The 25360-nt window shown below is 61.3% G+C and overlaps 9 protein-coding genes across 9 annotated transcripts; 3 read left to right on the forward strand and 6 right to left on the reverse strand.

The window, feature by feature from the left end:
- The first annotated feature begins 97 nt into the window (after positions 1-97).
- On the forward strand, positions 98-3601 carry cdc28 (Pre-mRNA-splicing factor ATP-dependent RNA helicase-like protein cdc28). The gene is made up of 4 exons (XM_062768784.1): positions 98-297; positions 343-391; positions 437-3400; positions 3439-3601. The coding sequence occupies exons 1-4, from the start codon at positions 259-261 to the stop codon at positions 3552-3554; spliced, it is 3168 nt and encodes a 1055-aa protein (XP_062624768.1). The 5' UTR covers positions 98-258; the 3' UTR covers positions 3555-3601.
- LOC62_02G002276 (uncharacterized protein) lies at positions 3579-4499 on the reverse strand (the record flags this gene model as incomplete). The annotated part of the gene is made up of 3 exons (XM_062768785.1): positions 3579-4062; positions 4149-4395; positions 4484-4499. 3 exons carry the CDS (start codon positions 4497-4499, stop codon positions 3579-3581), a joined length of 747 nt encoding a protein of 248 aa, XP_062624769.1.
- A 259-nt stretch (positions 4500-4758) lies between these two features.
- On the reverse strand, positions 4759-8204 carry PMS2 (Mismatch repair endonuclease PMS2). The gene is made up of 10 exons (XM_062768786.1): positions 8154-8204; positions 8004-8117; positions 7870-7956; positions 7613-7824; positions 7204-7391; positions 6987-7148; positions 6674-6953; positions 5209-6640; positions 4982-5169; positions 4759-4936 (listed from the first exon to the last, which is right to left on the reverse strand). Exons 1-10 carry the CDS (start codon positions 8173-8175, stop codon positions 4832-4834), a joined length of 2790 nt encoding a protein of 929 aa, XP_062624770.1. The 5' UTR covers positions 8176-8204; the 3' UTR covers positions 4759-4831.
- A 213-nt stretch (positions 8205-8417) lies between these two features.
- On the forward strand, positions 8418-9192 carry Pigp (Phosphatidylinositol N-acetylglucosaminyltransferase subunit P; the record flags this gene model as incomplete). The annotated part of the gene is made up of 3 exons (XM_062768787.1): positions 8418-8824; positions 8858-8976; positions 9020-9192. The coding sequence occupies 3 exons, from the start codon at positions 8418-8420 to the stop codon at positions 9190-9192; spliced, it is 699 nt and encodes a 232-aa protein (XP_062624771.1).
- Positions 9193-9195: 3 nt separating this feature from the next.
- dhkJ (Hybrid signal transduction histidine kinase J) lies at positions 9196-14460 on the reverse strand. The gene is made up of 9 exons (XM_062768788.1): positions 13259-14460; positions 12846-13211; positions 12681-12809; positions 12364-12645; positions 11870-12324; positions 11758-11833; positions 9834-11720; positions 9636-9785; positions 9196-9589 (listed from the first exon to the last, which is right to left on the reverse strand). The coding sequence occupies exons 1-9, from the start codon at positions 13721-13723 to the stop codon at positions 9425-9427; spliced, it is 3975 nt and encodes a 1324-aa protein (XP_062624772.1). The 5' UTR covers positions 13724-14460; the 3' UTR covers positions 9196-9424.
- A 1387-nt stretch (positions 14461-15847) lies between these two features.
- LOC62_02G002280 (uncharacterized protein) lies at positions 15848-18002 on the forward strand (the record flags this gene model as incomplete). The annotated part of the gene is made up of 4 exons (XM_062768789.1): positions 15848-15949; positions 15988-16128; positions 16164-17880; positions 17920-18002. 4 exons carry the CDS (start codon positions 15848-15850, stop codon positions 18000-18002), a joined length of 2043 nt encoding a protein of 680 aa, XP_062624773.1.
- A 433-nt stretch (positions 18003-18435) lies between these two features.
- LOC62_02G002281 (uncharacterized protein) lies at positions 18436-20501 on the reverse strand (the record flags this gene model as incomplete). The annotated part of the gene is made up of 2 exons (XM_062768790.1): positions 18436-19800; positions 19839-20501. 2 exons carry the CDS (start codon positions 20499-20501, stop codon positions 18436-18438), a joined length of 2028 nt encoding a protein of 675 aa, XP_062624774.1.
- A 340-nt stretch (positions 20502-20841) lies between these two features.
- LOC62_02G002282 (uncharacterized protein) lies at positions 20842-21723 on the reverse strand (the record flags this gene model as incomplete). The annotated part of the gene is made up of 1 exon (XM_062768791.1): positions 20842-21723. The coding sequence occupies one exon, from the start codon at positions 21721-21723 to the stop codon at positions 20842-20844; it is 882 nt and encodes a 293-aa protein (XP_062624775.1).
- Positions 21724-22380: 657 nt separating this feature from the next.
- On the reverse strand, positions 22381-24939 carry pgt1_0 (Glutathione transporter 1; the record flags this gene model as incomplete). Its single annotated transcript, XM_062768792.1, has 4 exons — positions 22381-22804; positions 22848-24433; positions 24478-24686; positions 24720-24939. 4 exons carry the CDS (start codon positions 24937-24939, stop codon positions 22381-22383), a joined length of 2439 nt encoding a protein of 812 aa, XP_062624776.1.
- Positions 24940-25360: the final 421 nt, after the last annotated feature.

Below are 25360 nucleotides of genomic sequence, written 5' to 3' on the forward strand. Positions count from 1 at the left end.
GCGGGAGTATATTTATCACAATGGCCACGCGACTCCATTGTATAAAGTTCCACCGAAAATGCCACGATTTCAATGTTTGCCGCTCGCTGAGAAGTCAATGACCATCACTCTCCTCCATCTCGAGGTGGTCAATGTAGAGGCAAGAGTTGCAACTCCATCACACTCGTCGAGCAGCAACGACAAACAGCTAAACGACAGCCTGACGAGGATCAAAAACCGCCTGCGCCATCGGTTTTCCCGCCGCATCATCCTCGCGCCATGGACGTCAAGCAGTACATTGGCGACAATGTCGTTCGCGTAAGTCCGACCCTCTTGTCCCATGCCGCCGGCTCACACGAACAGATCCTTGGGTCGTCCGACAGCGCAACGGTCGACTTTGTCCACTCGGCTGGTGCGTCATCTTCCCATTCTGTCGACTTAGCTGACCCTCCCCCAGCCACATCGTCCAAAACAGCTGGTGACCTCTACCATACCCTCGTCGGCATGGGTCTGGACGAGACGCCAGACTTGAAAGACTTTGCCACTCAGGTCCACTCGCTCATCCCGCGCAAGACGAAGACCAAGACGCCAAAGGCCGCCCCTTCGGTCAACTCGCAGAAGTTCTCTCTATTGCTCGACGACGAGCCCTCCAGCTCGAAGAAGAAGAAGAAGGACAAGGTTGAACGCGAGACTGTCAAGCAGTCGCGGTCGTCACGGAAACGCGAAACCGATGGCAACTGGGACGATGAGCCCGAGGACCTGGAGCCCAAGCGCGCGAGGATAGACTCGCCTACGCCACCACGAGAGGACCTCCCGCCAGAAGAGACGGAGGAGGAGAGGCGGGAACGCGAGGCGGCCGAAGACTTGGCCGAGCGAGATGCGTTCGCGGCGCGCATGCGCGACAAGGACAAGGACCGGACGAAGAAGGTTGTTGCGGACAGGACGGGCGAGGGCGGCAAGGAGGCAGCGAGGAGAGAAGCGCTCGCCAATGATCCTGTCGCCCGAGCCTCTGTCATGGACGACCTGCGTCTCCACTCGCGTCAGGAGTATCTCTCCAAGCGTGAGCAGCAGCGACTCGACCTGCTCAAGATGGAGCTCGAGGACGAGAAGGTCCTGTTCCGTGGGCAGCAGCTGTCGAAGCGCGAGATGGAGGAGTACCAGCGCAAGGTCGAGCTCGTCAAGATTCTCGAGGCGCGGCAGAAGATCGATGACGGCACTGAGGGCTACATGCTCCCCGACGACTACATCACCGAGCAAGGTCGCATCGACTCGAAGAAGCGCAAGAACGCATTGTATAAGCGCTACGACGAGGCCAAGCCCAAGGACGGCGAGTTTGTCACCGACATCGACACATGGGAGGAGAGCCAGCGGTACAAGACCGACTTGACCACCGGCGCGCTCGACAAGGTCATCATCGAGGACGAGTACGACTATGTCTTCGACGAGTCACAGGGCATCAAGTTCCTGCAGGAGGGCAAGCTGAACGGAACGTTGACTGCTGAGGCGCAAGCCATCATGCAGCAGGTCGAAGAGGCGGAGAAGCGCGCGCAGAGCATCGACGACACGCGCAAGTCGCTACCGATCTACGAGTTCCGCGACGAGCTGCTGGAGGCTATCGCCGAGCACCAGGTGCTGATTGTTGTCGCCGAGACGGGTTCCGGCAAGACGACACAATTGCCGCAGTACCTCCACGAGGCTGGCTACACCAAGGGCGGCATGAAGGTCGGATGCACGCAGCCGCGTCGTGTCGCCGCCATGTCGGTCGCCGCCCGTGTCGCTGAAGAAGTAGGCACGCGACTGGGTCAGGAGGTCGGCTACTCGATCCGTTTCGAGGATATGACGAGCGACAAGACGGTCCTCAAGTACATGACGGACGGTATGCTTCTTCGAGAGTTCTTGACCGACCCCGAGTTGTCAACCTACTCGGCGCTCGTTATCGACGAGGCCCACGAGCGTACCCTGTCCACGGATATCCTGTTCGGCCTGGTCAAGGACATTGCGCGGTTCCGACCAGAGCTCCGCCTGCTCATCTCGTCAGCGACGATGAACGCCCAAAAGTTCTCCGAGTTCTTCGACGGTGCGCCAATCTTTGACGTCCCTGGCCGTCGCTTCCCCGTCGACATGTTCTACACGCAGCAACCCGAGGCCAACTACATCCACGCGGCGGTGACGACGATTCTGCAGATCCACACCACGCAGCCAAAGGGTGACATCTTGCTCTTCCTCACTGGTCAGGATGAGATCGAGGCGTGCGAGGAGAACTTGACCGAGACGATGCGGACACTAGGCGACAAGGTGCCCGAGCTGATTATTGCGCCCATTTATGCCAACCTCCCGAGCGAGCAGCAGACGAAAATCTTCGAGCCGACACCAGAAGGCGCGCGCAAGGTCGTCCTGGCCACCAACATTGCCGAGACGTCCATCACCATCGACGGTGTTGTGTACGTTATCGACCCCGGGTTCGTCAAGCAGAACAACTACAACCCAAAGACTGGCATGTCGTCGCTAGTTGTTGAGCCTATCTCACGCGCCTCGGCACAGCAACGTGCGGGCCGTGCTGGTCGTGTTGGTGCAGGCAAGGCATTCCGCCTGTATACCAAGTGGGCGTTCAAGAACGAGCTGCCGCAGGACACGATCCCAGAAATCCAGCGTACCAACCTCGGCATGGTGGTCCTCATGCTTAAATCCCTCGGCATCAACGACATTCTCAACTTTGACTTTTTGGACAAGCCGCCAGCCGAGACGATCATCCGGTCGTTCGAGATGCTGTACGCGCTCGGCGCGCTCAACCACAAGGGCGAACTGACACGTCTTGGGCGACGCATGGCCGAGTTCCCTGTCGACCCGATGCTGTCCAAGGCCATCATCGGGTCCGAGGTGTTCAAGTGCACGCACGAGGTGCTAATCATCATCTCCATGCTGCAGGAGTCGGGCTCGCTGTTGTACCGCCCCAAGGACAAGCGGGTGCACGCCGACCAGGCGCACAAGAACTTTGTCAAGCCCGGCGGTGACCACTTCACCCTGCTCAACATCTTCAACCAGTGGGCCGAGACAAACTACAGCCAGCAGTTCTGCCAGGAGAACTTTGTGCAGTACAAGTCGCTGTGCCGCGTGCGCGATATCCGCGACCAGCTGGCGAGCCTGTGCGACCGTGTCGAGGTGGTTATCGAGTCCAACCCCAACGAGATTGTGCCGGTACAAAAGGCCATCACGGCCGGGTACTTCTACAACACTGCGCGCATCGACAAGGGTGGCGGTTACCGCACGACCAAGAACAACCACACAGTGTTTATCCACCCGAGTTCGTGCCTCATCGGCATGCAGCCCCCGCCGCGCTTCATTCTCTACTACGAGCTCGTGCTCACGTCGAAAGAGTATATGCGGCAGTGTGTGCCGATCGAGGGGTCGTGGCTGTCTGAGCGTGAGTGGGTGATTCTGGGCGTAGCTGACATCGCACAGTGGCGCCGCACTACTTCAACAAGAACGAAATTGAGAACTTGCTCGGGTCGGCGAGCCGTGTGAAGATGCCGAAACAGATTGAGAGCACGCAGCAGAAGGTGGGACCGGTGGCGTAGTAGTTGTATCAGTAGTAGCAGTCATCATCTTGCATTGTGTGGGCGGGCTAGTGCGGCAGTGCTGCGAGGAGGCAGGATTACGGTGGTATAGAGGTGGTGTGATGGCGATGCAGGGGGCTGGGCCGAAGGTGTCCTGCCTGTCGGCACCGTCACCGGCGTCTCTTGGTCGTCATCGTCGAGTGGGAGCTCCTCGCCATTCGCGCCCGTCCTCGAAACAATCTTGAGCACCCAGTTGCCAACCTGCTCATCATACACGACGCGGCCGGTGATGGACGGGCCGGGGGGATAGTTCTTGAGGACGGGATCGTACCGGCCAAGCGGGAGGTCGCCGACGATACTCGACAGCTCCGTGTCGACAATCGGGACGGCACAAGCATCGAGCGCGTCGCCGCAAAAGTCGTAGACTGGCGTTTTGCGGGGCACGGCGGCGTGCGGGAACAGCAGGTTCCCGGCGAGCTGGTACGCGAATGAGACCATGCTGCTCGTCTCGTCCGTCCATGCCTCGACGCTGAGGTATCCCGGCCGACGGCCCCACTGCGCGTGGTTCCTACCGTACTCGTCAGCCGGGGTGCGGCGCGCCGCACACAAACGTACAGAGCATACGCCTTGTAGAACACGGCCAAAGTGAACGTCAACTCGTCGATCTCGGACCACGCGTCCCACGCCGCGGCGTCGGCCCACGCCATGCTCGCCTCACGACCAGCGATGAGGGCGCGCGAGTCGAGATGCGGGGTTTCGGGGAAGAAGGCTGAAGCATCTGGGTCGACGTCCCGCGTTATTGGGAAGGACGTGTCCGCCGCCCACTCGGGGAGCGGTGGGCGGGGCGGCGGCGTTGGGGTGGCTGGGGCCGCGGGGGGGGGGGGGGGGGGCGTCGTGCTCGCGGCGTGCTTGCTCTGACATGGTCGTGAAGCGTGAGTAAGTACACAGACGAATGCAAGCCTCCATTGTGGGACGGAGGGAGGCGGTCCTTGGCCTCTGTGGCGGCAGGCTGCGAGACGGAATGTGGCACCTATGAGCGACGAATGCGGCTGATACATCGGACGGCGGGACATACTGAACCAAATTGGTGTCTCTCTGTCTCACTTATCTCCTACCACCGCGAAGTGCCGATGAATGGTGTGGGTGAATGGGGAGATGATGGATCAAGAGCTGTTCTGTGTAGTGGTGCGGTTGGTGCTGGATACCCAAGCACTTAATGTTGTGTCTCATTTCCTACCACTTGCGCCACTTGCGCGAGGGCAATGCAATACATCCTGACTATATGTTATGGCTACATGTTACTCCCACTTGGCCCAATCGATGCGTCCGCGGCCAGAGTGCGGCCGCGACGGCGGGGTCAGCTCACACATGTGGCGCATGGTCGGACGGCCATGAGGACAGTTCTGCTTCGTCAGCACAACGCTCGCTCACTCCAAGTCCCCACTCACCCAAGGCTGGTCAATCGTGCCCATGTTGCGCAACAGCGCCACCATCTGCGCCTTGGTCAAGCTCTTCCCAATCATGACACTGCGGCGACACGCGCGCATGGCAAACATTGCTCGCGCCTTGGAGCACCGCACCATCTGCCCCTGTGGGCGCGCACCGTCGCCGAGGAGGTGGAGCAGCTGCTCGAGGTCTGATCGTCAGCGCTAGTCCGACCCCGTACCACACCCACCCTTGAAGTCGAACGTTGTCTCCTTGCTGACCGGCATGGCCTGCAGCGTGATCCTCTCTCCCCGGCCCGGCGCCGCGTCCTCGTCCACGCCGACCTTGAACCCGTTCGCCTCCAGCACGTCCAAGTTCTCCATGGCGACAATCTCGTCGGCCGAGGTGAGCTGCATTGGCCGGGGCCGGATGAGCGCCTGCGCCTTGATCACCGTCGTGCGCTGCAGCGTCTCAAAGTTGAACTTTTCGTCGCTGGCGTGCTGGTCGACGATGAACAGGTCGTCTGAGCCCTCGTGCCGCAGACGGGCGATAATGAAGCCCTTGTTGAACTGTCCGAGGACCTGCATGCGCGCAAAATCGTCTTTGGAGATGACGCGCGCGAGGGCCGCCTCGGCAGCTGCTGCGTCGCGGTTACCCACGCCAGCGGCGTCCGACACGGCGCCGGCGCGCACGGCGGCGTATGCGCTGCGTTTCGCCGGCTGCTGGCCTTGGCGCTTGGCATATCGGGCTCGCAGGCGGTCCAAGTCGAAGCGTAAGGTTGCTTCACCTGTCGCCGCGGCCGACTGGATCTCGTCGCGGTAGCCTGATGGTGGGGAGGTGGCCTCGGCGTCGCCGGCGTCGTCCTGCTCTGGGGTTGGAGTTGGTGATAGGGAGGTTCTGTCGGATTGCAGCTCGTCTTGAAGCCCGCTATCGTCTGGGACCTCAACATCATCCTCGGTTGGCGCGACGTCCACATTCACGTCCGCGTCCTCGGCCGGGTCGTCATCTTCAACGCCGGCGTCGTCGTCAAGCTCGTCAGCCTCAATAGCCTCGGTGTCGACCTCGGCGGTGTCGCCGTCCTCGTCGCCATTCGAGGTGGCCACCTCCCGTCTTCTAGACGGCCGCCGCACCTCAACCTCCATCTCTACCACCTCGTCCTCCTCCGACTCGATCTCCTCCTCCTCGGCAACAGCGACAGGCTGGCTTGCGTACCCCGCCAGCCGCTGCCGGAGGTTACTCCGCGCCTCTCTGCCAGACGCTGGTGCTCTTGAAGCGGACGTCGATGCCGTCGACTTCCGCTTCGGGCTCCACGACGCGACTGTCGGGTCAAGAGTCTGTTGTGCTAGCCTTGGGGGCGGTGATGGCTCCCGTCGACGGCGGAATATTGGCGCGAGTGGCTGGGAGAGCTCCTCTTCGCCTTCGGATTCGACTAAGCCTAAGCGTGATGAGGAGCGCGAGGCGCGGGACGAGGCACGTCGCTGGGCGTTGGGTTGCGCTTGGGTTTCCTCGGGTTCGTCGGCGGGTGCGTCCTCGTCACGGCCCTCCTCGCGGTCCTCCTCCTCCTCCTCGTCGATGGTGGTGGGCGGAGCAACGACGCTCGGCTGCACAAGCTTGACGGTCTGCGACGCGCCCGACACGGCGTAGCTAGACCTGGTAGGCTGGAAGAACTTGTCCAGCGCGTCCTGCCGTTAGCCGTACCCACACCCGTGACTCACCCTCAACGCGTCGATGAGGTTCGCCTCGGAGTGAACGAAGATGGTGCGCTTATCGGGACTGACGTTGATGTCGACACTTTCGCGGGGTATTGTGAAGTCGAGAATGGCGAGCGGCACCTGATTGGTGTTGAACGACTTGTACACCTCATTGACAGTCCTGAGGACCTTTGGGAGAGCGCATGGGCGGCCATTGATGTAGACGAACTGCCTGTCGGCGCTGGAGCGGCCTTGCCCCCACGCGCCGGAGGATATCAGTCCCGAGACGCGGACCTGCTGTGTGCTGGCTGTCAGCGCGGACGACGTCGCCACTCACCCCTCCTCAATGCCCTCTCGCCGTGCCATGGCCTTGTCGATGGCCACCTCGAGCGAAAGGTCAACGTCCACGACACCTTCGAGCGCCTTGGGACCCCATACGGCGGCCACAGAGGCGCGGAGGCCGCCCTTGCCGTCGACCGCGAGGACTGTGTGGCGTTTACTGGGTGCGGTGTCAGCTGCATTCCTCCCACCACCTCCCCCGACCTCCAACTCACCCCCCGCGCCCGCCACCAACCGACTCGACCTTGAGCCGCACCGCCCGCCCCGCTGACGCCGGGACGAGCGCATAAGCCGTCAATATCCCCAAGGCCTTGGCGTACTCGCGCTTGTGCGTGCGTTCAAACTCTTTTCGCCGGACGGGGAGGGCAGCGAACAGCCCGGAGACGGACACGGTGGTGCCGCGCTGATGTTGTTAGCAATGCCACCTCCACGCTGCGTGTCCCGGCCGTCCATTTCCCCTTCCCCACTCCTTATGTTCTACTCTGCCCGCCCACCCACCCCTACGCGAGAAGTATGCCACCACCCACCCCTCCACCGCTCCGCCTCCCCACCCCTACGCGCTCCGCGCGAGAACCACCACCTACCCCTCCACCGCTCCGCCTCCCCTCCCAAACGCCCACTCACCTGCCTCGCAACCTTTCCCGTAGACTGCACCCGCCCGTCCCTCCCCAACCCAAGCACGGCGCCCATCGGCGCCGTCTCGGCGGTGGCGGTGGTGACCGTTACGCCGTCGCACAGGGCACAGAGGGCCGAGAGCGCCTCGCCGCGGAATCCGAACGTGTCGACTGTCGACAGGGCAGCGAGGGAGGGGAGTTTGGACGTGTGATGTTTTAGGCCTGCGCGTGAGCGTGAGCGAGAACACGAGGGGTAGGTTTGCTTACCGATACTGTCGTAGTCTGCGGCTGCGATGCCCGAGCCATTGTCCACCACCTCGAGCGTGTCCAACCCGCTGTCTTTTATCCGCACGTCTGGGTAGTGGTTAGTCGAAAGTAGAGGGAGAGGGGCGGCGACGCACCGATGATGGTCGCGCCCGCGTCGAGGCTGTTCTCGAGCAGTTCCTTCACGGCGCCAGGGAGGTCGAGGACCACTTGGCCAGAGTGCAGGCTGTGCACCGACGCCGCGTCGATCGCTACGTCGTGTTAGTTGGGCTTTGGGGCGGACGTACGCTTTATGCTTGCTGCTGCCATGGTGTTTGAGACAACAAGACAAGATCACAAGAGACAGGATACGAGACAAGACATGGAAATGTCGGCGGCGACTTGTTGACCGACGCGCGACGGACGCGCGCGCCGGCGGATGACCGGATCGCCTGACTGACCTCCACCTGCGCGTTTCTGAAAACAAGCCAGCAAAGCAGCTCACAGTCACAAGCGTCACATTGCACTTTGTTGACGACGTTGACGTTACTCTTCTCCCCCAACGCGCAACCATGTCAACGACGCGCCGCTCAACGCGGCTCCAGCTCAGCCTCTCAAAGGAAGAGCACCACTCGCCACCACCCGAACCGCTGACGCCGCGCGCATCAAGCTTCCCCACACCACCAACCCACGTCCCCTCGCGCCGCGCCTCCACCCAGATCGACCCCCTCGCCGCCGCCGCTGCTGTCCAGTCGCCCCTCGACCCCATCTCGCCATGGCCGCCCACCTCGACCATTTCGGACGACGACGCGTCGCCCTCGTCTGCTAACACACCGCGCGACGACCTGCCCTCTGCGAAAGAGGTGTACGGGAGCTTGGCGATCCTGCTCACGTACCTCCTCTTTGCCGTGTACTTGCTCTGGGCGTTCGCGCCGCCTGCTTGGCTCGACGCCGTCGGATGGACGTGGTACCCTGCTCGGTGCGTACAGACTTGAGCTCGCTAACGCCGCAGTGAATGGGCCGTCGTCGTGCCCTGCTGGCTCATGGTCGTCGTCCTCCTCGCTTACTGGTCTTACGCCGGCCTCACCGTCTTCCTCACCCCGGCTTTCACCTCGGCTACCCTCATCACTGGTGAGACGGGGCCACGCGTGGGACCACGCTGACACGCTCGCAGACAAGTACGCCAACATCCCGGCCGACGACTCCGACGCCGCTGAGCGCTACTACGCCAAGTTTACCTCACCCACTGCCGTCCCCGAGGCTGTAGACCTCCCAATAGACCTCGTCAACCGTGTCTTGTACCCTCCACGACCACGCCAGCGCCCACGGTCTGACGCCACCCCTTGACGACTCCACCAACCACATGCATGAGGCTACAATCCATACAACGATACCACAGGTGTATTCCCTGCAATGCCGTGAAAGGGAGATATACGCGACGATATCCACAGTTTGCTGTAATAACAGACCAAGAGACGAGCAAAACGAAAAAAGGAGCAACGACCCAAAACGAAGAAGTAATGCTGCAGTAGAAAAGCTCTAGTGCCGTGTATAGCTCTAGCGCTGGCGTGTATGGGCTCTAACGGCTGGCGAGGACCAGCGTCCGGTCGACATCGTCAATGGTCGACTGGGTGGCGTCCGACATGTAGTGCGGAGCGCCAGACTGCGGCTTGGTGTTTAGCACCTTGGCGATAGCCGCTAGCAGGTCGCCGCGGCGTAGTGGCTTGGTCACATAGGCGGTCATCTGGAGAGGGTGTCAGGAGCTGAAAAGTCAGGACGCCGCTACTCACCCCTGCTGCGAGACAGCGCTCCTTGTCGCCAATCATGGCGTGGGCCGTCAAGGCAATGATAGGCGTGGCGGCAATGTTGGTCACGGCCTCGTGTTCGCGGATAAGGCCCGTGGCCTCCATACCGCCCATGACTGGCATCGACACGTCCATCTAACGTGGAGTTAGCGATGCTAGCCGACTCTGCGACGCGCAACTCACAAGGATAACGTCAAAAGGCGTACCCGCCAGCTGTCTCCTCTTGTACTTTTCAATGGCGATCTCGCCGTTATCCGCCACCTCAATCTTGTGACCAGCCACCTCAAGCAGCTTGACGGCGAGCTTTTGGTTGACGACATTGTCTTCGGCAAGCAGAATGCTCAGCACCGTGTCCTTGACCGTGTCGCCGGGCTGAACCTGGTGCGACTCGAGCGCGGGCACGATGGCATTGGCCAGCTCTTGCAGGTTCAACGGCGTGGTGTAGTACGTGTTGATACCCATGTCGAGACAGTCCTTGACGGGTACGGGCGAGATGAGCTGCTCCGAGGGGCTCGGGAGGCCGAGTAACTTGCGCCGGTCCTGGTCCATGGTGATGAACGACGGGTTGTCGGGCCCAGCTGGCCGGTCGGACGGAGCCAAGAGCACAATGGGAATGTATCGCAAGTGCTCAATGGTACGCACCCGCTCAGCCGCGGTTAGCGAGTCGACAATCATGGTGTCAAAGTGCGGGAAGCCGTCCGTCTGCTTGAGGTCCCACACGGCGTTGGCTGTGTTGACAACCGTAACCTTGAGGTTGAGTTCCGTGAGCATCTCGCACACGCCCGTCTCGTCGCCTAATGTGTCGATGAAGAGCACGGCGCGGCCTGCCCACGGCGAGACACGCTCGATGACTTGCTCGTTCGTGTACGACGTCGTGGCGGTGACCATGGTGAAGTAGAAGCGACTGCCCTCGCCAAACTCGGATTCAACCCACAGGTCACCGTTCATGAGGTTGACCAGGCGCTTGGAGATGGTCAAACCGAGACCAGTACCACCGTACTTGCGAGTTGTCGAGCCGTCGGCCTGTGCGAATGTGTCGAAGATGAGGTCGAGCTTGTCCTGCTTGATACCGATACCGGTGTCGGCGACGCAGAAGGACAGCTCAACTTCACCCTCCTTGGACGACTTGACGCGGCACGACAGGGCAACCTGGCCCTCGGTGGTGAACTTGACGGCGTTACCGATCAGGTTCGTAATGACCTGACGCAGACGGAGAGGGTCGCCGACGAGCTGGTCGGGGATGGTCGTGTCAATGTCGTAGATAAGGTCGAGCTTGTTCTGCGAGGCCTTGACGCAGAGCGTCTTGAGGACACTGAAGACGGCCAGACGGAGGGAGAACGGAATCTGCTCCATGGTCATGCGACCAGCCTCAATCTTGGAGATATCGAGAATGTCGTCGATGATGGTGAGCAACGAGCTGGCGAGCGAGCTGACGATCATGAGGTTCTCACGCTGCTGGCGAGTCAACTCGCTCTCGAGCGTGAGCACCGTCATGCCAATGATACCGTTCATTGGCGTACGAATTTCGTGCGACATGTTGGCGAGGAACTCGGACTTTGACCTGTTGGCAAGCTCGGCCTGCTGACGGGCGCTCGTGTTCTTCTCAATCGACTCGCGGAGGTTGTACACCATCTGGTTGATCTTGGTCTTGAGCGAGTCCATTTCACCTGATGCCTCGACCGTGATGAAGCGGGTAAAGTCACCGTCCGTGGCGGCGGCGGAAATCTGGGCGAAGGCTCGCACCTGGGACGTAAGGTTCGAGGCCATGGTGTTGACATTGGACGTGATCTCCTGCCATGTGCCCTCAATGTTGCCGACCTCGGCCTGGACTCCGAGCTTTCCTTCCGTACCGACCTCTCGGGCGACACGGGTGACTTCCTTGGCGAAGATGGCAAGCTGGTCAATCATATTGTTGATGGTGTTGACAAGGTCGAGGATTTCTCCCGAGACGGTGACACCAACGACCTTTTGGGTGAGGTCACCACGAGCGACGGCGGTAGTAGCATGGGCAATGGTTCGCACTTGGACTGTAAGGTTGGCAGCCATGACGTTGACACAGTCGGTAAGGTCCTGGGGGAGTTAGCTTCTAGGAAGACTGGCAGCTCACCTTCCAGGTACCAGCGACACCAGGCACCTTGGCCTGACCGCCGAGCCTTCCATCGGTACCGACTTCACGAGCGACACTGGGGCGTCAGCTGGGCAGGACGACCCAGACCTACCGAGTGACTTCCGACGAGAAACTCCTCAAAGAGTCGACCATTGCATTGACAGTGTTCTTGAGCTGGAGGATTTCGCCAAACGCCTCGACGGAAATCTTCTTGGAGAGATCACCAGCAGCGACAGCAGTTGTGACTTCGGCCACGGATCGCACCTGCGTGGTGAGGTTGGTGGCCATGAGGTTGACATTGTCCGTAAGAACCTTCCAGGTGCCTTCGACGTTGGGGACTAAAGCCTGTCCACCAAGCTTGCCTTCGGTACCGACTTCAAGGGACACACGCGTGACTTCGGCGGCGAACACGGTGAGCTGGGCCACCATGTCGTTGACAGTCATCTTGAGGTCGAGAATTTCACCCTGCACATCGGCATTGACCGTCTTGGTGAGGTCTCCGCGCGCCACAGCCTTGGTGACTTCGGCGATCTCTCGCACTTGGTCTGTGAGGTTCCTGGCCATTTTCTAGAAGTCAGCGCCTGTTGAGCCACCGCCACTACTCACGTTGACATTGGTGGTGAGGTCCGCCCACACACCCTCGACACCATCGACGACGGCTTGACCACCGAGTATACCCTGCGTTCCGACTTCCAGGGCGACACGGGTAACTTCGGCCGAGAAGTTTGTGAGTTGTTTGACCATCGAGTTGACCGTGTCCTTGAGCACGGCCATTTCTCCTTCGGCTTCGATTTCAATAGTCTTTGATAGGTCTCCCATGGCGACTGCAGTGGTCACGCTACCGATAGATCGCACTTGGGTGGTGAGGGAGTGACACATTCGATTGACCTGGGATCAGAACCGTCTACGCCCGTGCTGCTTACATTGACTGTTAGGTCTTTCCACACGCCCTCTACATCCGGCACATAGGCCTGACCACCGAGTTTGCCTTGAGAACCGACTTCGAGAGACACTCGACTGACTTCGCCTGCTAGCAATCGTAGTGACATGACCTGGTTGTTAGCCCTCTGTCTTACCCGCCCACTCACCATTCCATTGACCGTCGTGGCAAGCTCTGCGACCTCGCCCTTTGCGTCGACCGTGATTGTTTCCGAGAGGTCACCACGGGCCACAGCCTTGGTGACCTTGGCAATGCTTCGCACCTGGTTGGTAAGGTTTGCAGCCAGCCGATTGACAACATTGGTGAGTTCGCGCCAGGTCCCTTCGACGCCTTCGACGACGGCCTGACCACCGAGCTTGCCTTCCGTTCCGACCTCGAGCGACACACGTTCCACCTCTGTTGCAAAAGTGTTGAGCCTGTCGACCATTGAGTTGATAATGTCCTTGAGTTCCGTCATAGCCTGTCCCTCAACGGGGACGATAATCTTTTGGGTGAGATCGCCAGTGGCGACAGCCTGCGTGTGTCAGCATACCGCCCCACACTTCTTGAGTGCCTCCTCACCTTGCACACACGAGCAATATCCTGAACCTGCGCCTTGAGTAATTCGAGTTCCTTGTCCGCAGACAGGGCCGTGTCTCTGCTGCTCCATTTGTTGACAATGCGGGGCGAGGTGAGTTCAAGAGCCGAGAAGGACTGTGTAGGGGTCGTGATCGGTGCGATGGGGCGGGTACAAGTTGGGCAAATGGACGAGTAGTTGGTATCGAGTGGCGGGGGCGTCTTGTCAGCGGGACGCTGGTGGTGAGACGCGTTGCCGTTGGAGACGGGCTCGGCGGCTGCGTTCTGGGCGGCGCGGCGAGCGAGACGTAGGATGGCCTCTTCGATGGCCTTTTCGGCGGGCGTCTTGGCCGCAGAGAGCGGCTGCTGGTATGCGAGGTTTGGCTGTTTGTCTAGTTCTGATAGGAGACCGAGTAGGTGGCCCTCAAAGGCTGTAGCGCCTAGGGGCTGGGCTACCATGGTGTCGGCCATGATGGCCGTGCAGTGTCGGCGCTGTTGGCCAGAAAAGTCGAGGGAAGGTAGATTGCTGATGGATGGGTGCGATGCGATGTGATATGATGCGATGCGGCAGAGTAGCAGTTGTAGTAGTAGCAATAGCAGTCACCACCCAGAGAGGGGAGAGGGAGGCACAATCAGGCGTTGAGACGACTGGTCGATGTAATCGGGGCGGGCGGTAGGTAATCAGGCCGTAGTACCGTAGTTGGTCGTAGTGGGTGGAGCTGGGCGGTGCAACCAACGACGGTGTGCCGAGGCAGAGCGGGGAGGGGGGAGGGGCGAGAGAGAGGCAAAGCGAGGGCGAGAGAGAAGGAGGTTGGGAGAAGCTACCCCAAGGGGTGGTGCGAGTGGGAGGAAGGAAGGAAGGAAGGTGGGTGGGGGAAGGTATGATTACAATGCGGTACTGTGCGCGCAAAGAGCAGCTGGCTGGCGGCACGGCGCGCGCTAGTGAAACAGTAGCGTCAACGGCGACAGACAGCGGCGAGCGGCGCGCGCTGCGGTGAGAGAGAGAGGGAGGGAGGCTTAAGTGATGATTGACACGTGATCGCGGGGAAGGCGAGCGGCGCGAGACGCGAGGGCTCTACGTCGTCTAATAAGGATTTGTTTGGTCCCTTTGCAGGGGGACGGGGAGGAGGACTCGTCGGGATTCAATTTCGACAAGCGGCGGCGGTGGTGGACGAGAGAGCAAGGATGTGAGAGGGAAGACGAGGAAGGTGTGTGGGACAGGAAGAAGAGGACAAGCAAGGGACAGGCAGGACAGATGACTGCTGCGCAATGTGCCCCGGCTTGCTGCTGCCAGTATGCATGCTCTAGATTGAGTGCGACACTTATGGCTCCAACCCGCACAACGCACAGATTGTCGTCACTCTTACACAGACCTCCCCGGAACGAGCAGCGACACACATGGGTCACTCTGCTGCAGGCGGGACGTGCATCTGCTTGTGACGCTTGACACGCCCCGAGTGTTATCATCATCAGTGGGCCTTTCATCATCACTACGGCCGCCCGACCTTGCTTTTGCTTGCCCCCCCTTCGTCACCTTTTATTCCGGGGTGATCACAATGGGCGTGCGCCGAGGCGCCGAGGCAGCGCCCGGCTGGCATATGCCCCGCGCCAAGGCTCACAGGCAGGCCAAGAAGTAGCAGCAATGCCGAGGCGATGCCCTCTTTACTGCGCAGTGCTGAGAATGACGCGAAGGCGCCAGGCGTCGCCCAAAGGGAAAAAAATAGTGGCGTGGCGCACAGTACGGGCGAGCGGCGCCGGGGGCGGCGGCGCCGGATACCCAACGCGCCATGGTCGCCAGTGGCCGCCACGGCGCACGACTTGTTGCTGTGAAACGGGTCCAAGGCCCAAGGGGCACGCCCCTGCGCCCCTCTGACACACCTGACACGGGGTCGAGCAACGGTGGGAGTGGACTAGTGCAGTGTGCACAAAGTGTATCGTGTGCTCAAATGGCACTAGACACTTCAAACACCGTAACATTTCGCCCAGAGTCGCAGGCAGGCGCTATCGGGTCGGCCACGAGCAGCGCAGCTCTGCTCTGCTCGCCAGCGGCCAAGACTTGCCCGGCGAGCGCGCGCGCGGCCCTCTCTGCCAGACAGATCTGGGTCGCCGTGCATGCGCGTGCACTCCGCTCCCCCGCGTGGACACCCACATTGTGGTCAAAGCATAGGCGATCTACCCGTGCTGCAAACGCGCGCTTATGTAGCGAATGACACACTGTGGATCGAGCTCGAGCTCGAGCTCGTCCATGCTTCCTCCTCCTTTGATGCAGCGTGGATGCCGTCAGCGCGGACAGTGGTGTGTGCTCGTGGGCGGCCGACGGGGCTCCGGTCGGCGTGTGGTCGCGCGCCGCGTGCGTCGACGGCGCCGAGTCTAATATTGTTCTACACTGATGCTTGGGATGTGGGCTGGCGGCAATGCACAAGGAAGGCAGTCTCACCACAATCCAACATGATCGACACCATGGAGATCGCCTGCACTCCGTCATTTCAGATTCAGTGGCAACGGAACTAAAACGCGTCCAACACAATCAACACGCCCTCGACCTCCACTTTGGCTCTTGACTTTTGGTCCAACAACAGCAACACGCTCAGCAGCATGCCCAGAGGCGACCTCACGCAGGCGCAGGCGCTGTACAAGTCCGGCATGGACATGTACGGCAAGCAGCGCTACGAGGAAGCCATGAGCGCGTTCGACCGCGTAGGTGCTACCCCTTGTAAGACCACTCACACTCCCAGGCAATCTCGCTCGGCGACCGCGGGTGGAAGGTGATGGACGCCAAGGCGGCGACCATGAACCGCATGGGCGGCGCATGGCGGCAGTCAGCGTTCGAGATTGCCAGCGCGCTGTGCAAAAAGTACGGCGACAAGAACCATAAGGTGGGTAGAGAGTGTCGCCTATGCTCACCCACCAGCCATGGTTCCGTGTGGCGTCGATCCTCGTGTCGATGAACATGCTTGACGCGGCAGAGCGCAGCATCACCAAGGGACTCAGCCTCGCCAAGGACGCGCCGTCACGCAAGGTATTTACCGAGCTGCGCGCGACGGCCGAGCGCGCACGCATCAGGCTCGCAGAGACAAAAGCGACGACGGCGGCCGAGGCGGAGGCAGCGCGCATAGCCGCAGTCAAGGCAGCCATGTGCTTCACGCACCTCCTCCCGCCTGATATCCTGCTCCTCATCGCTAAAGCAGGCGCAGAGACTGACGCGTCGATGCCGCTGCGCATGGCGTGCGTGTGTGCCGACTGGCGCAGCGTCATGCTCTCCCACTCCCCGTTATGGAGCCACGTCAAGCTCGGCCGGCGGCGCCCAGTCGCCAAGCTCGTGCTGTGGAAGGAGCGGAGTAACGGCCGCCTCAAGCGCGTGACCATCACTCACCACGTCCCGAAGGATCGGCACGGCGAAGTGGCCGACATTCTCGCGCCACTAATAGGTGGCGTCGAGGAGCTCGCTATCGCCGGCGCCATCGAACAGTTCGTGTCCAAGTGGTGGGGGCGGTGCCGGCGGCTCAAGACGCTCGTGGTTAGGAACGACACGACGCTGTCCCTTCCGTTCCTCTGTGCGCTCCTCCACCCCGACGCGAGCGAGCTGCAGTCCGTCGACTGGAGCTCGGTCGTCATCCCTGCGTCGGGCTCACCAGCGGCCCTGAAACGCGGCTACCTCACTGCGGACGACCTGTGGCTCCCCAACCCCACTGTGCAGCTCAAGTCGCTGAGAAAGCTGCGAATCGGCGCAGGCCAGGTTGCGGAAGCGCGCATGTGGCTCCCGAGCCTCCTCGAGCACGCCGCCAACATCCGCGAGGTCGAGCTAGGTTGTACCTGGGCTGCGCGGCACACGCCGGAAGAGGACGAGGTGGTCACTCTCCCCACGCTGAGCCGGCTCGAGCTGCGCGACACGGCCGGCATGCCCCTCCCCTCGGCGTACCTCCACACGCCGAACCTCACCTCGTTCAGCTGCTTTGGCTGGACGCCCCGCGAAGCCAGCACGATTGACAACCTCCGCGGGTCGGGCCTCACGGCGGCGTTGCCCATCCTCGTGTCCCTCGATATCGGGCGCTGCGGGTTCTCGCAGCACGAGCTGCTCGCGCTCCTCCCAGAGCTCGTGTCCCTGCGTTTCCTCAACGTGTCGTTTGGCGGCCTCGACAACAACTTTCTCGAGGAGCTCGTGGTCGAGCCCGGCCGCGTGCTTCTACCGAGCCTCACGGCGCTCTCGATCGCGGGCCACGACAACATGTCGGCCGGCCCGCTGCGGCGGATGGTCTTAAGTCGTCATCCTGACATGCCCAACCCTGCACCACGGCGCATTGCCCCAGCCCCGGCACCAAAGCGCTCGGCGTTCGCGCCACCCCAGCGCAAGGCGCCGCCACTGGCAGTCCCGTCCTCGCAGCCCGAGACACAGCGCCCCGAAGTCGCGGCAATGACATGGGTCTGCGTCGACCAGTGCAACCACCCCGACATGGATGTGCGAGTGCTCGAGCAGTTGCGCAAGCACCTGCGCTTCGTGTCCAACCACAACGGTGCTGTGGTGGAGGATCGGATCCGCGGCCGCGGCGCGTTCGCGTGGGACCGCGATAGCGACTGGGACGAGACGTGTGGCCCCGGCTCGGGCGGCTGCCATCTGCGCAAGCGACGAGGTGAGTGCGTTGGGCGTGGGCAGCGAGCTGACTCTGCAGCCGACAGCGACGGGTGGTATGTACACCATACATGCAAGCGGGCCCACATTGCGGGTTCGGAGAAGGAGAAGGAGAAGGCGTAGCGGTTATGCACGTAGCATTCCTTGTCAAGTGAGGCTCCGCCCGTCGCAAGGATGGCCCGGCGGCCCGTTGCAAGCGCAGACTTACAGCCCGGAGTGGACGGCAGCGGGTCGTCTCGCGCAGCCCGGACGTCGTCAGGCTGGGTGTCACGGTCCGCTCGTTGACCGTTGCGTTGCAGCACCAAGTACAAGACGGCGGGCGCATGGCATGTCGAGCATCTCCATTCTCGAAGGTGCTACGACATTGATTCTGATTCCTCAACACCCGATCCGCGTACCACTCACAAACCGACTAAAGCTCGCCACCTAACGCTCACTGCCTAAAGCTCACCGCCTAGAGGCCACTGCCTAAAGGCCACTTCCTAACGGCCACCGCCTACAGGCCACCGCCTACAGGGGACCACCTAAAGGCCACAGCCTAAAGGTGGTATACCGCCTAATGCTCACACAGGTTGAATTGGTGCGCCTCGATCTGCTTGCCCGCCTCGCCGTCGAGCGCCTTGCGCTCCTCCATCAGCTCCTCGCGCAGCTTGCGCGCCTCGTCCCACCCGTACGGGCAGTCGATGTGCTCGTCGATCATGCTCCGGATCTCGAAGGGCAGGCGGTCGCCGAGCGCGGCACCCGTGTTGCCCCAGTGCTTCTGCTGCGGGGGCACGTTTGCCGTCGAGACGACGGGCGTGGCCGGGTCGACGAGGAAGAAGGCCACAATCTTGCGGTGGCCCGGCTTGCTCTTGTCCTCCAGCTCGAAGGGCACCACGCAGTGCTGCAGCACATTGGGGAACGCGAGCAGCCTCCCCTGCTTGGTGAGCACGGCGCCGACGTTCTGGACCGACGACTCGTATGATCCGCCGCCGTACGTTGTCTCAAACTCGCGGTGATCGTGCTGACGGTAGTTGAAATCCGTGGCCATGCTGTTTCCGTCCGTCGCGCCCCGGAACGAGAGGTGCGACTCGGTAATGTTCTCGTTGTCGTAGTAGTACAGCCCGGTGGCGCAGATCCGCTCGTTGAGGGCACCCTCAATGTGCCAGCTGCCGCCGTCGTAGCTCGGCTTCTCGGGCGTGAGGTGGATGTTGGCGAGCTTGACAATCACCTGCAGCCTGCCAGTCGGCGCGAGGTCCCCGAACCAAGGCCCCTGCGTCTTGTACCTCGCGGCCACCTCATCCTCGGTGAACGGGGAGAAAACCGTGGGCTCGGGCTGCACGATGTCGTGATGCGCCTCGTAAAACTCGTCGAACGCATCTATGAGCTCGTCGTCGTCCCCCGATTCCCACCCCTCCTCGTCCGGGTCGCCCTCCCAACCCTCAGGACGCCACCCAGACGGCGCATCCTGTTCGCGACCGTAACAGTCACACGCGACCGACCCCATCCGGCAGATTTCCTCCCCACCGCCCATGAAGTCGAGGCGGACGCGCGCTGGCTCGCCCGCCCGCTGGCAGCGGATCACGCGGTCGTACGTTGCCGACCAGAGGGGTATAAACTTGGACACGAGGCGCTCGAGCACGCTGTACAGCGCGCCGTTGGACGGGTGCAGGTTGTTGATGTAGCTCTTGAAGGTCGCCTTGCCGTCGTTGTCCACGTCCACCTCGGCTGGCAGCCACTGGAACTTGTATGAGACGTTTTGCCGCTTCGTGGGCCACCCGTCGTGCCGCCCTGGGATGTCTGGAATCTTCTCCTCGGGAACGGGGACCACCTCGCCGCTGCCAGCCAGGCCGAGGCACTCGCTGAGGCTGATTTCGCGGTCCGCAGCACGCGTCTTTCCGAATACCAGCGGCCAGAGCGAAGGGTGAACGAGGTCGAGTACCTGGGTGGTGAGTTTGTGTACCCCGCTGACAGACCCACCTTGTCGTCGCTGCCTGGGTGCCAGTCCTTGTCGGCGTCGGGCACGTCCTCGAGCGGCTTGACCGCCGCGATGAGCGAGTCCCGAAGCTGCTCGTCCACCGCGTCGTCGGACAGGAAGATGGCCGCGTTCCTCTCAAGCAGCTCGACAAAGCTGATCTCGCCGTAGAGCTTGGCCTTGGCCCGCAGCTCGGCTATGCAGTACTCGAACATCTGGTCTGAGAACCCACAGGAGAGGGGGTTCTCGTCGTCGTCATCGTCCTCGTCGTCGTTCTCGTCGTCGTCGTCGTCGTTCCCGTCCTCGTCCTCGGCATCGGCCGTACCATCCCCCCCACCGTCGTCACCTTCGACCTCACCGTCACCGTCACCCCCACCCTTACGCGGATCCACATATCCAGCCAGCCTCACGCCCTCCTTCAGCTCCTCCCTCCACTTGCCCACAATCTCCTCGTTGAACACCTTGTCCCGCCAGCCGTCCTTGTCGATAACGCTCGCGACGAACGCCATCATCGCGCGCTCGCGTACAGTGTACGGCCGGGGCAGCCAGCCGAGCAGGGCGGAAGGGAAGATGGTCTCGCGTTGGGATGCAGTGACGTACTTGCCGAGCGGGGCTCCGAGGCCTGGCCTGTTGGCGGGGTGCGTGGGCGTCGTCGTTTCGGTGCTCATGGTGAGTGAGTGAGGTGAGGTGAGAGATGGAGAAGAAAGAAAGATACAAAGGACGTGTTGATATACGCCGCGGTTGATGATCCGCCCACCTCACCTCAAATGGACCAAAGTGCACTATCCCGCACTTGGCATCTCGCGGCGAGGAGCGGCGCGTTCAGGACGCGTACGGAACGCGGCAAGACGCGGCATACATCCCCATAACGTAACTACTACATAAACGAGACGGCGGGGTCTCATCCCCGTATCCCCGCGTTCTGCTGGACATGCTTGGCAAAGGCCATATGAGCATCATCGACATGCATACAGCGAGCACTAAGAGTGATGCATATGATGAAAAAAGCTACGCCCACGTCCTGGGCGAGTCGACGAACGGCTCCCCGTCGACAATGAGCTCGACACGGTCGTTGAAGAACGCGATGCGGTCTTTGATCGCGCTGACCTGGTGCACGGGCTGTCCGTACGTCCAGGCAATGTCGCGTGCCGTGCCCTTTCGGCGCCAGTAGGTGCTAGTGTAGCCCTTGTAAGGGCACTGAGTGACGAGGGGCACCTCGTCCAGGAGGTCGAGGCGCACGTCCTCGCGCGGGAGGTAGAAGCGGGTCGGGAGCGCGTGCTCGAAGAGCGCGAGCGCCGACGTGCTCTCCGCAAGCACTTCGCCGTCCAGCACGACCTTGATGTGCCGCTTGCTGGGGATAACGTCGACGCGGTTACCCGGGTCCCGGGGGTGGGTGTGAACGAGCTCGTCCTCCTCGTACCATGCGTCCAGGACGCCAGGGTACCAGCTGACGGCGATGTAGTCTTCCAAGCCGGGCACGTTCCACTTCCACGCCGCGCGCTTGATCCGCCGGTCGGCGTGCACGTAGTCGAACCACTGGACGTCGGGCCACCGGGGGCGCCAGTAATCCTTGCTCGAGGGCGCCTTGACTGCCGCTTCGGACGGCGGCTGCGTGCTCTCCTCTTCGGCGTCGCTCGCGACGAGCAGGTCCGTCCGCACATGGCTTGAGGGGTACGCGTACTCGGGCACCTTGTACCCGGGCTCCCAGACGAGGATCTGGTGCCGCGAGTCGACGAGAGCAACGTCCCCGACAACGCCGCGCACCCAGCGCGACGTGGGCTCGAACTCGAACCTGCCTGGCACGACGATCCGGCGGCGCTGGAGCACGTCGGACTCGGTCGGCGCGGAGGGGATGGAATGGTCGGGGGTGGGGGCGGTGGGGATGGGCATGGCTAGTCGGCTGGCTGTCAGCGACGAGAGGTTCGACAGCTTGCCTTACTGTTCGATCGCGCAGTACGGATGCGTCAGCACAATGTCGCGCAGCAACAACAATCTTGTACTCCGTGCTGAATGCCAGTTGGCGACGATGCTGGTGAGAGCTCGGTCGACACAATGACGACATGGAGATATCTCGGAATGGAGATGCCCGAATCACGTGCGTCGAGCCGCTGCCGACGGAATGTGCCGGCCGGCCGGCGAGGAAAGACCAACGGCGTCGGCGTCGACGACGACGCGTCGTCGCGTCATGCGATGGCGAGCAAAGACGGCAGAGGGAGGACGGACCAGAATAGACATGCATACAGGTGGACGGCGTGGTGGCGGTGTGCACTCGCCGCTCGGGCCGGAGCCGGAGCCGGAGACGGCGGAGTTGACCGAGGGAGATCAAGGTCGGCCTTTAATCTTGTCCGCACGTCTGTGCTCGACAGCTAGTATCCTGGGTCGGATAAGGAGACGCACCGTCCAGTACAGTCTATGTCACACACCCATTTCCTTCGTAGCTTCGTATGCATGGATGTAAGCGTCAAAGGAGATCGCTCTGAGACTCTCATTGTCACAGTGTGGCATAGTGGCACTTTCAAAGTCTACAATTCTACCATTCCAGTTTCGTTAAAACTCGCCCACACCACGGCCAAAGTGGCCACCCTCCGGCACCGTGAACGCAGGAACACCATTGTAGTCGTCGGTATTCTGGCCGACAGTGTTGAGGGCCCAGTTGATGTAGATGCCCGAGTATGTGAGGGCGAAGAAGACGACAATGCCGCAGATGGTGACACCGGCATTCATGGCCGCGTTGAGGAGGTATGTGTACCGCTTCCACCAACCAAAGTGGCGGCGACGGATAACCCAGTTGAAGAGGAAACCGAGGAGGAATCCCAGCGTGTAGTTTGAGGTCGTGGCGGGGGGAATGTAGCCTGCCGAGTTGAAGAAGAGCGGCACGTTGAAGTACTTGAGCCACGAGTTGGGCCATCTGCGGTACGCGAACCACGAGATGACTGTCACACCGGCGCCGATGAGGAACCAGTAGAAGAGGCTGGAGGCATTAGATCATGTGTTCCAAGGTTGTATGTACTAACCTGTTGTACGTTTGCCCGGCGTTGAACATGCGCTCGGGGCCAATGACACCCCAGATAATAAGCGAGTTGTACGCGACGCGGTTCGACGCGCAGGTGAAGTGCGACGCGTTGTCGGGGGAGCAGAGATCGGAGTAGTGTCCCATCATCCAGCGCAGGACACCGATCTGGACCGTCGTTCCCACGAGCAGGCCGTACAGCTGGCCGAAAAAGAGGGTTCGTGGTGGAATGTGCATGTACTGGCCGAGTTTGAGGTCGGCTGCGAACGCCATGGCCGAGTATAAAATGTTGTTGCCGTACGTGGAAGCGAGCGCATTGGCAATTGGTTTCCCAGGCCACAGATAGCCAGCGAGCACCTCGGCCACGATGTTGAGGTACACTCGAGTATTGGAGATGGCTTCGAGGAGGCCTTGGGGAATGACCAGCAGCGCACTGACGCCGTAACAGAGGAAAAGGCCCCATACAGGCATGCCTGTGGGGTAACCGCGAACCATGTAGATGGCGAGAGCGAGGAAGATGACGTCGAGGACGAGATACCACCAGTGTGGCACGTTCTCGTAGGCGTTCTGGAAGCGTTTGTGGACATCCTCGCCACGGCCACCGGGGTTCCTCAGCCCCTCCCAAATTTCCTTGCCGTTATACAGCACCGAGTAAACGAAGAGCGAGCCGACGGCTGCAAACGCCAGTGCGAATCCGAGCGAGTACGACATGGAGATGTACATGGGCGAGTACTCCTTGTAGCCGGTTTCATTGAACGAGAGCGTGGAGCTGTCGAAGACGCGGCTGATGTTGTAGGAGGCGCCTGTGTTGTCGAACAGATTCATGGACAAAATCGGCAGGTGACCAGAGAACCAAACGTCCTTGTAGTAGAGGATCGGAGCGAGGAACATGAAGAAAATGACGATGGAGGCGGTATTGTTGACCATGATGTAGAAGGGCGTGGTGAGAGGCGTCGACACATAGTTGTACTGAGTCCAGTCGATCGAGATGGGGAGGAGTCCGAGGCCGGTGTTCATCCCAAACAGCGTGTTGACCACCTGATTGTGAGGCCAGATCCAGGTGATGAAAGCGAAGAGCGAGGTGCAGGTTGCAATGTAGTTGGGGAACCAGAAGGTGACGAAGGCGAAGAGCGTGAATACAAGGAAGAACTTGTACCTGCTCATGCTCCACCCGGACACGATACCGACGTATGCGTGGTCGTCGTGCAGTGCGCTGAAGAGGACACTAGTGGAGAGGGTCTGCGGCCAGATCATATGGCCGGGGTACACGATCCACTGGCGCGCCATGCCGGCGAGGCCGAAGCCGAGGCCGACCTCGGTCACGCCGAGGATCCACGCCCAGCCCGGTCCCCAGTCCGTGTTGAGGAAGTACGGGCTCCAGTATGTCATGAACAGCGTGCCGCCGAGCCAGGTGTTGAGGCCGAGCGAGATGGTGATGATCGCGTGCTCCTTCTTGTTGAACGGGCCGGGGTTGAGGTCGAACCCGAAGCGCTCGGTGCCGATGCGCCACTTGGGCACGTACGCGGCCCACGCTTTGCCGATCGGGAAGAGGATCAGCTGGCCGACCACGGCGCCGAGGCTGATCGATGGCTGCTGGGTAAGTGGTTGTCACTTGGTGGCTGCTGTGTACTCACGTAGCGGCTGTAGAAGAAGCCGTTGACGCCGGTGAAGACGATGATGAAGAAGGTGAGGAGGAACCACATGCGGAAAGTGTTGACCGTCTCGTTGGGGTCGTCGGTGTTGGGCACGCATGCCGCCACTTCTGGGAACGGAGACTGGTCGCCGCTCACGTCCTGGTGCAATGCCTCCCATGGGGAGAACTCCTTGACGTCGTTGGTGTAGTCTGGAGTTAGATCAGAATGGAAATTGTACGTACCATGAATCGCCTCGACTTGGTCGACGCCGTCGCCGTCCCGCTCAATGTCAAACGGGACTTCACCATCATTGACGCCCTTGTCTTTCGAGTGGGCAGATACGTCTTTCTCGTTGTCGATGACTTCGAGGTCGGTTACTCCTCCGTGGTTCGGCTGGCTGTGCGTGAGCACAGGCACAGCCTGCACGTCGTCGAACTCTTCTCCCTTCTCCTTCGTGCCCATGGCTGCTGGCCTGGCGTGTTTCGACTTGTGGCTCTCGTCTTGATGTGTGGCAGCAGACTACCTTTTATCTAGGCTGGGCAGTGTGCCTCAGAATAGCCGCAGTAGTTCTTGGCAACACGTAGAGCCCGGTATCGCCTATGAAACACATGTGTCGGGTTGCGTTGGTAGTGAGCACAACGATTCACGTCGGAATGGTGAGATGTTGATGGCATCGTGTCGCGAGCCGTGGGTCTTGGGCACGCCATTCTCGGTATATCCATGTCCGCGCAGCAGCCAGTCAGCATGACGATCATGGTGAGGCCGAAACCGGGCGAGGTTGGCGAGGCGATCAGTAGACGTTGGCTGACGTCGGGGCCCGATAGCATTGGTCGGGTGAGTATGTGGCTGCAGGGGTGTGGTGTGGGCTCGCGCGGCCGCCACG

This window comes from Vanrija pseudolonga, chromosome 2, assembly GCF_020906515.1.
Source record: "Vanrija pseudolonga chromosome 2, complete sequence".
Lineage (NCBI taxonomy): Eukaryota > Fungi > Basidiomycota > Tremellomycetes > Trichosporonales > Trichosporonaceae > Vanrija > Vanrija pseudolonga.

Coding starts and splice junctions, on each gene's coding strand:
- cdc28 (XM_062768784.1), top strand. CDS start 259: ATGGACGTCAAGCAGTACATTGGCGACAATGTCGTTCGC. Junction 298..342: donor TTGGCGACAATGTCGTTCGC/GTAAGTCCGACC, acceptor TCACACGAACAG/ATCCTTGGGTCGTCCGACAG. Junction 3,401..3,438: donor GGGGTCGTGGCTGTCTGAGC/GTGAGTGGGTGA, acceptor GACATCGCACAG/TGGCGCCGCACTACTTCAAC.
- PMS2 (XM_062768786.1), bottom strand. CDS start 8,175: ATGGCAGCAGCAAGCATAAAGC. Junction 7,392..7,612: donor CGGGAAAGGTTGCGAGGCAG/GTGAGTGGGCGT, acceptor TAACAACATCAG/CGCGGCACCACCGTGTCCGT. Junction 4,937..4,981: donor GCACGATTGACCAGCCTTGG/GTGAGTGGGGAC, acceptor CTGACGAAGCAG/AACTGTCCTCATGGCCGTCC.
- dhkJ (XM_062768788.1), bottom strand. CDS start 13,723: ATGGCCGACACCATGGTAGCCCAGCCCCTAGGCGCTACAGCCTTTGAG. Junction 13,212..13,258: donor ATATTGCTCGTGTGTGCAAG/GTGAGGAGGCAC, acceptor TGACACACGCAG/GCTGTCGCCACTGGCGATCT. Junction 9,786..9,833: donor CGCCTTTTGACGTTATCCTT/GTGAGTTGCGCG, acceptor ACTCCACGTTAG/ATGGACGTGTCGATGCCAGT.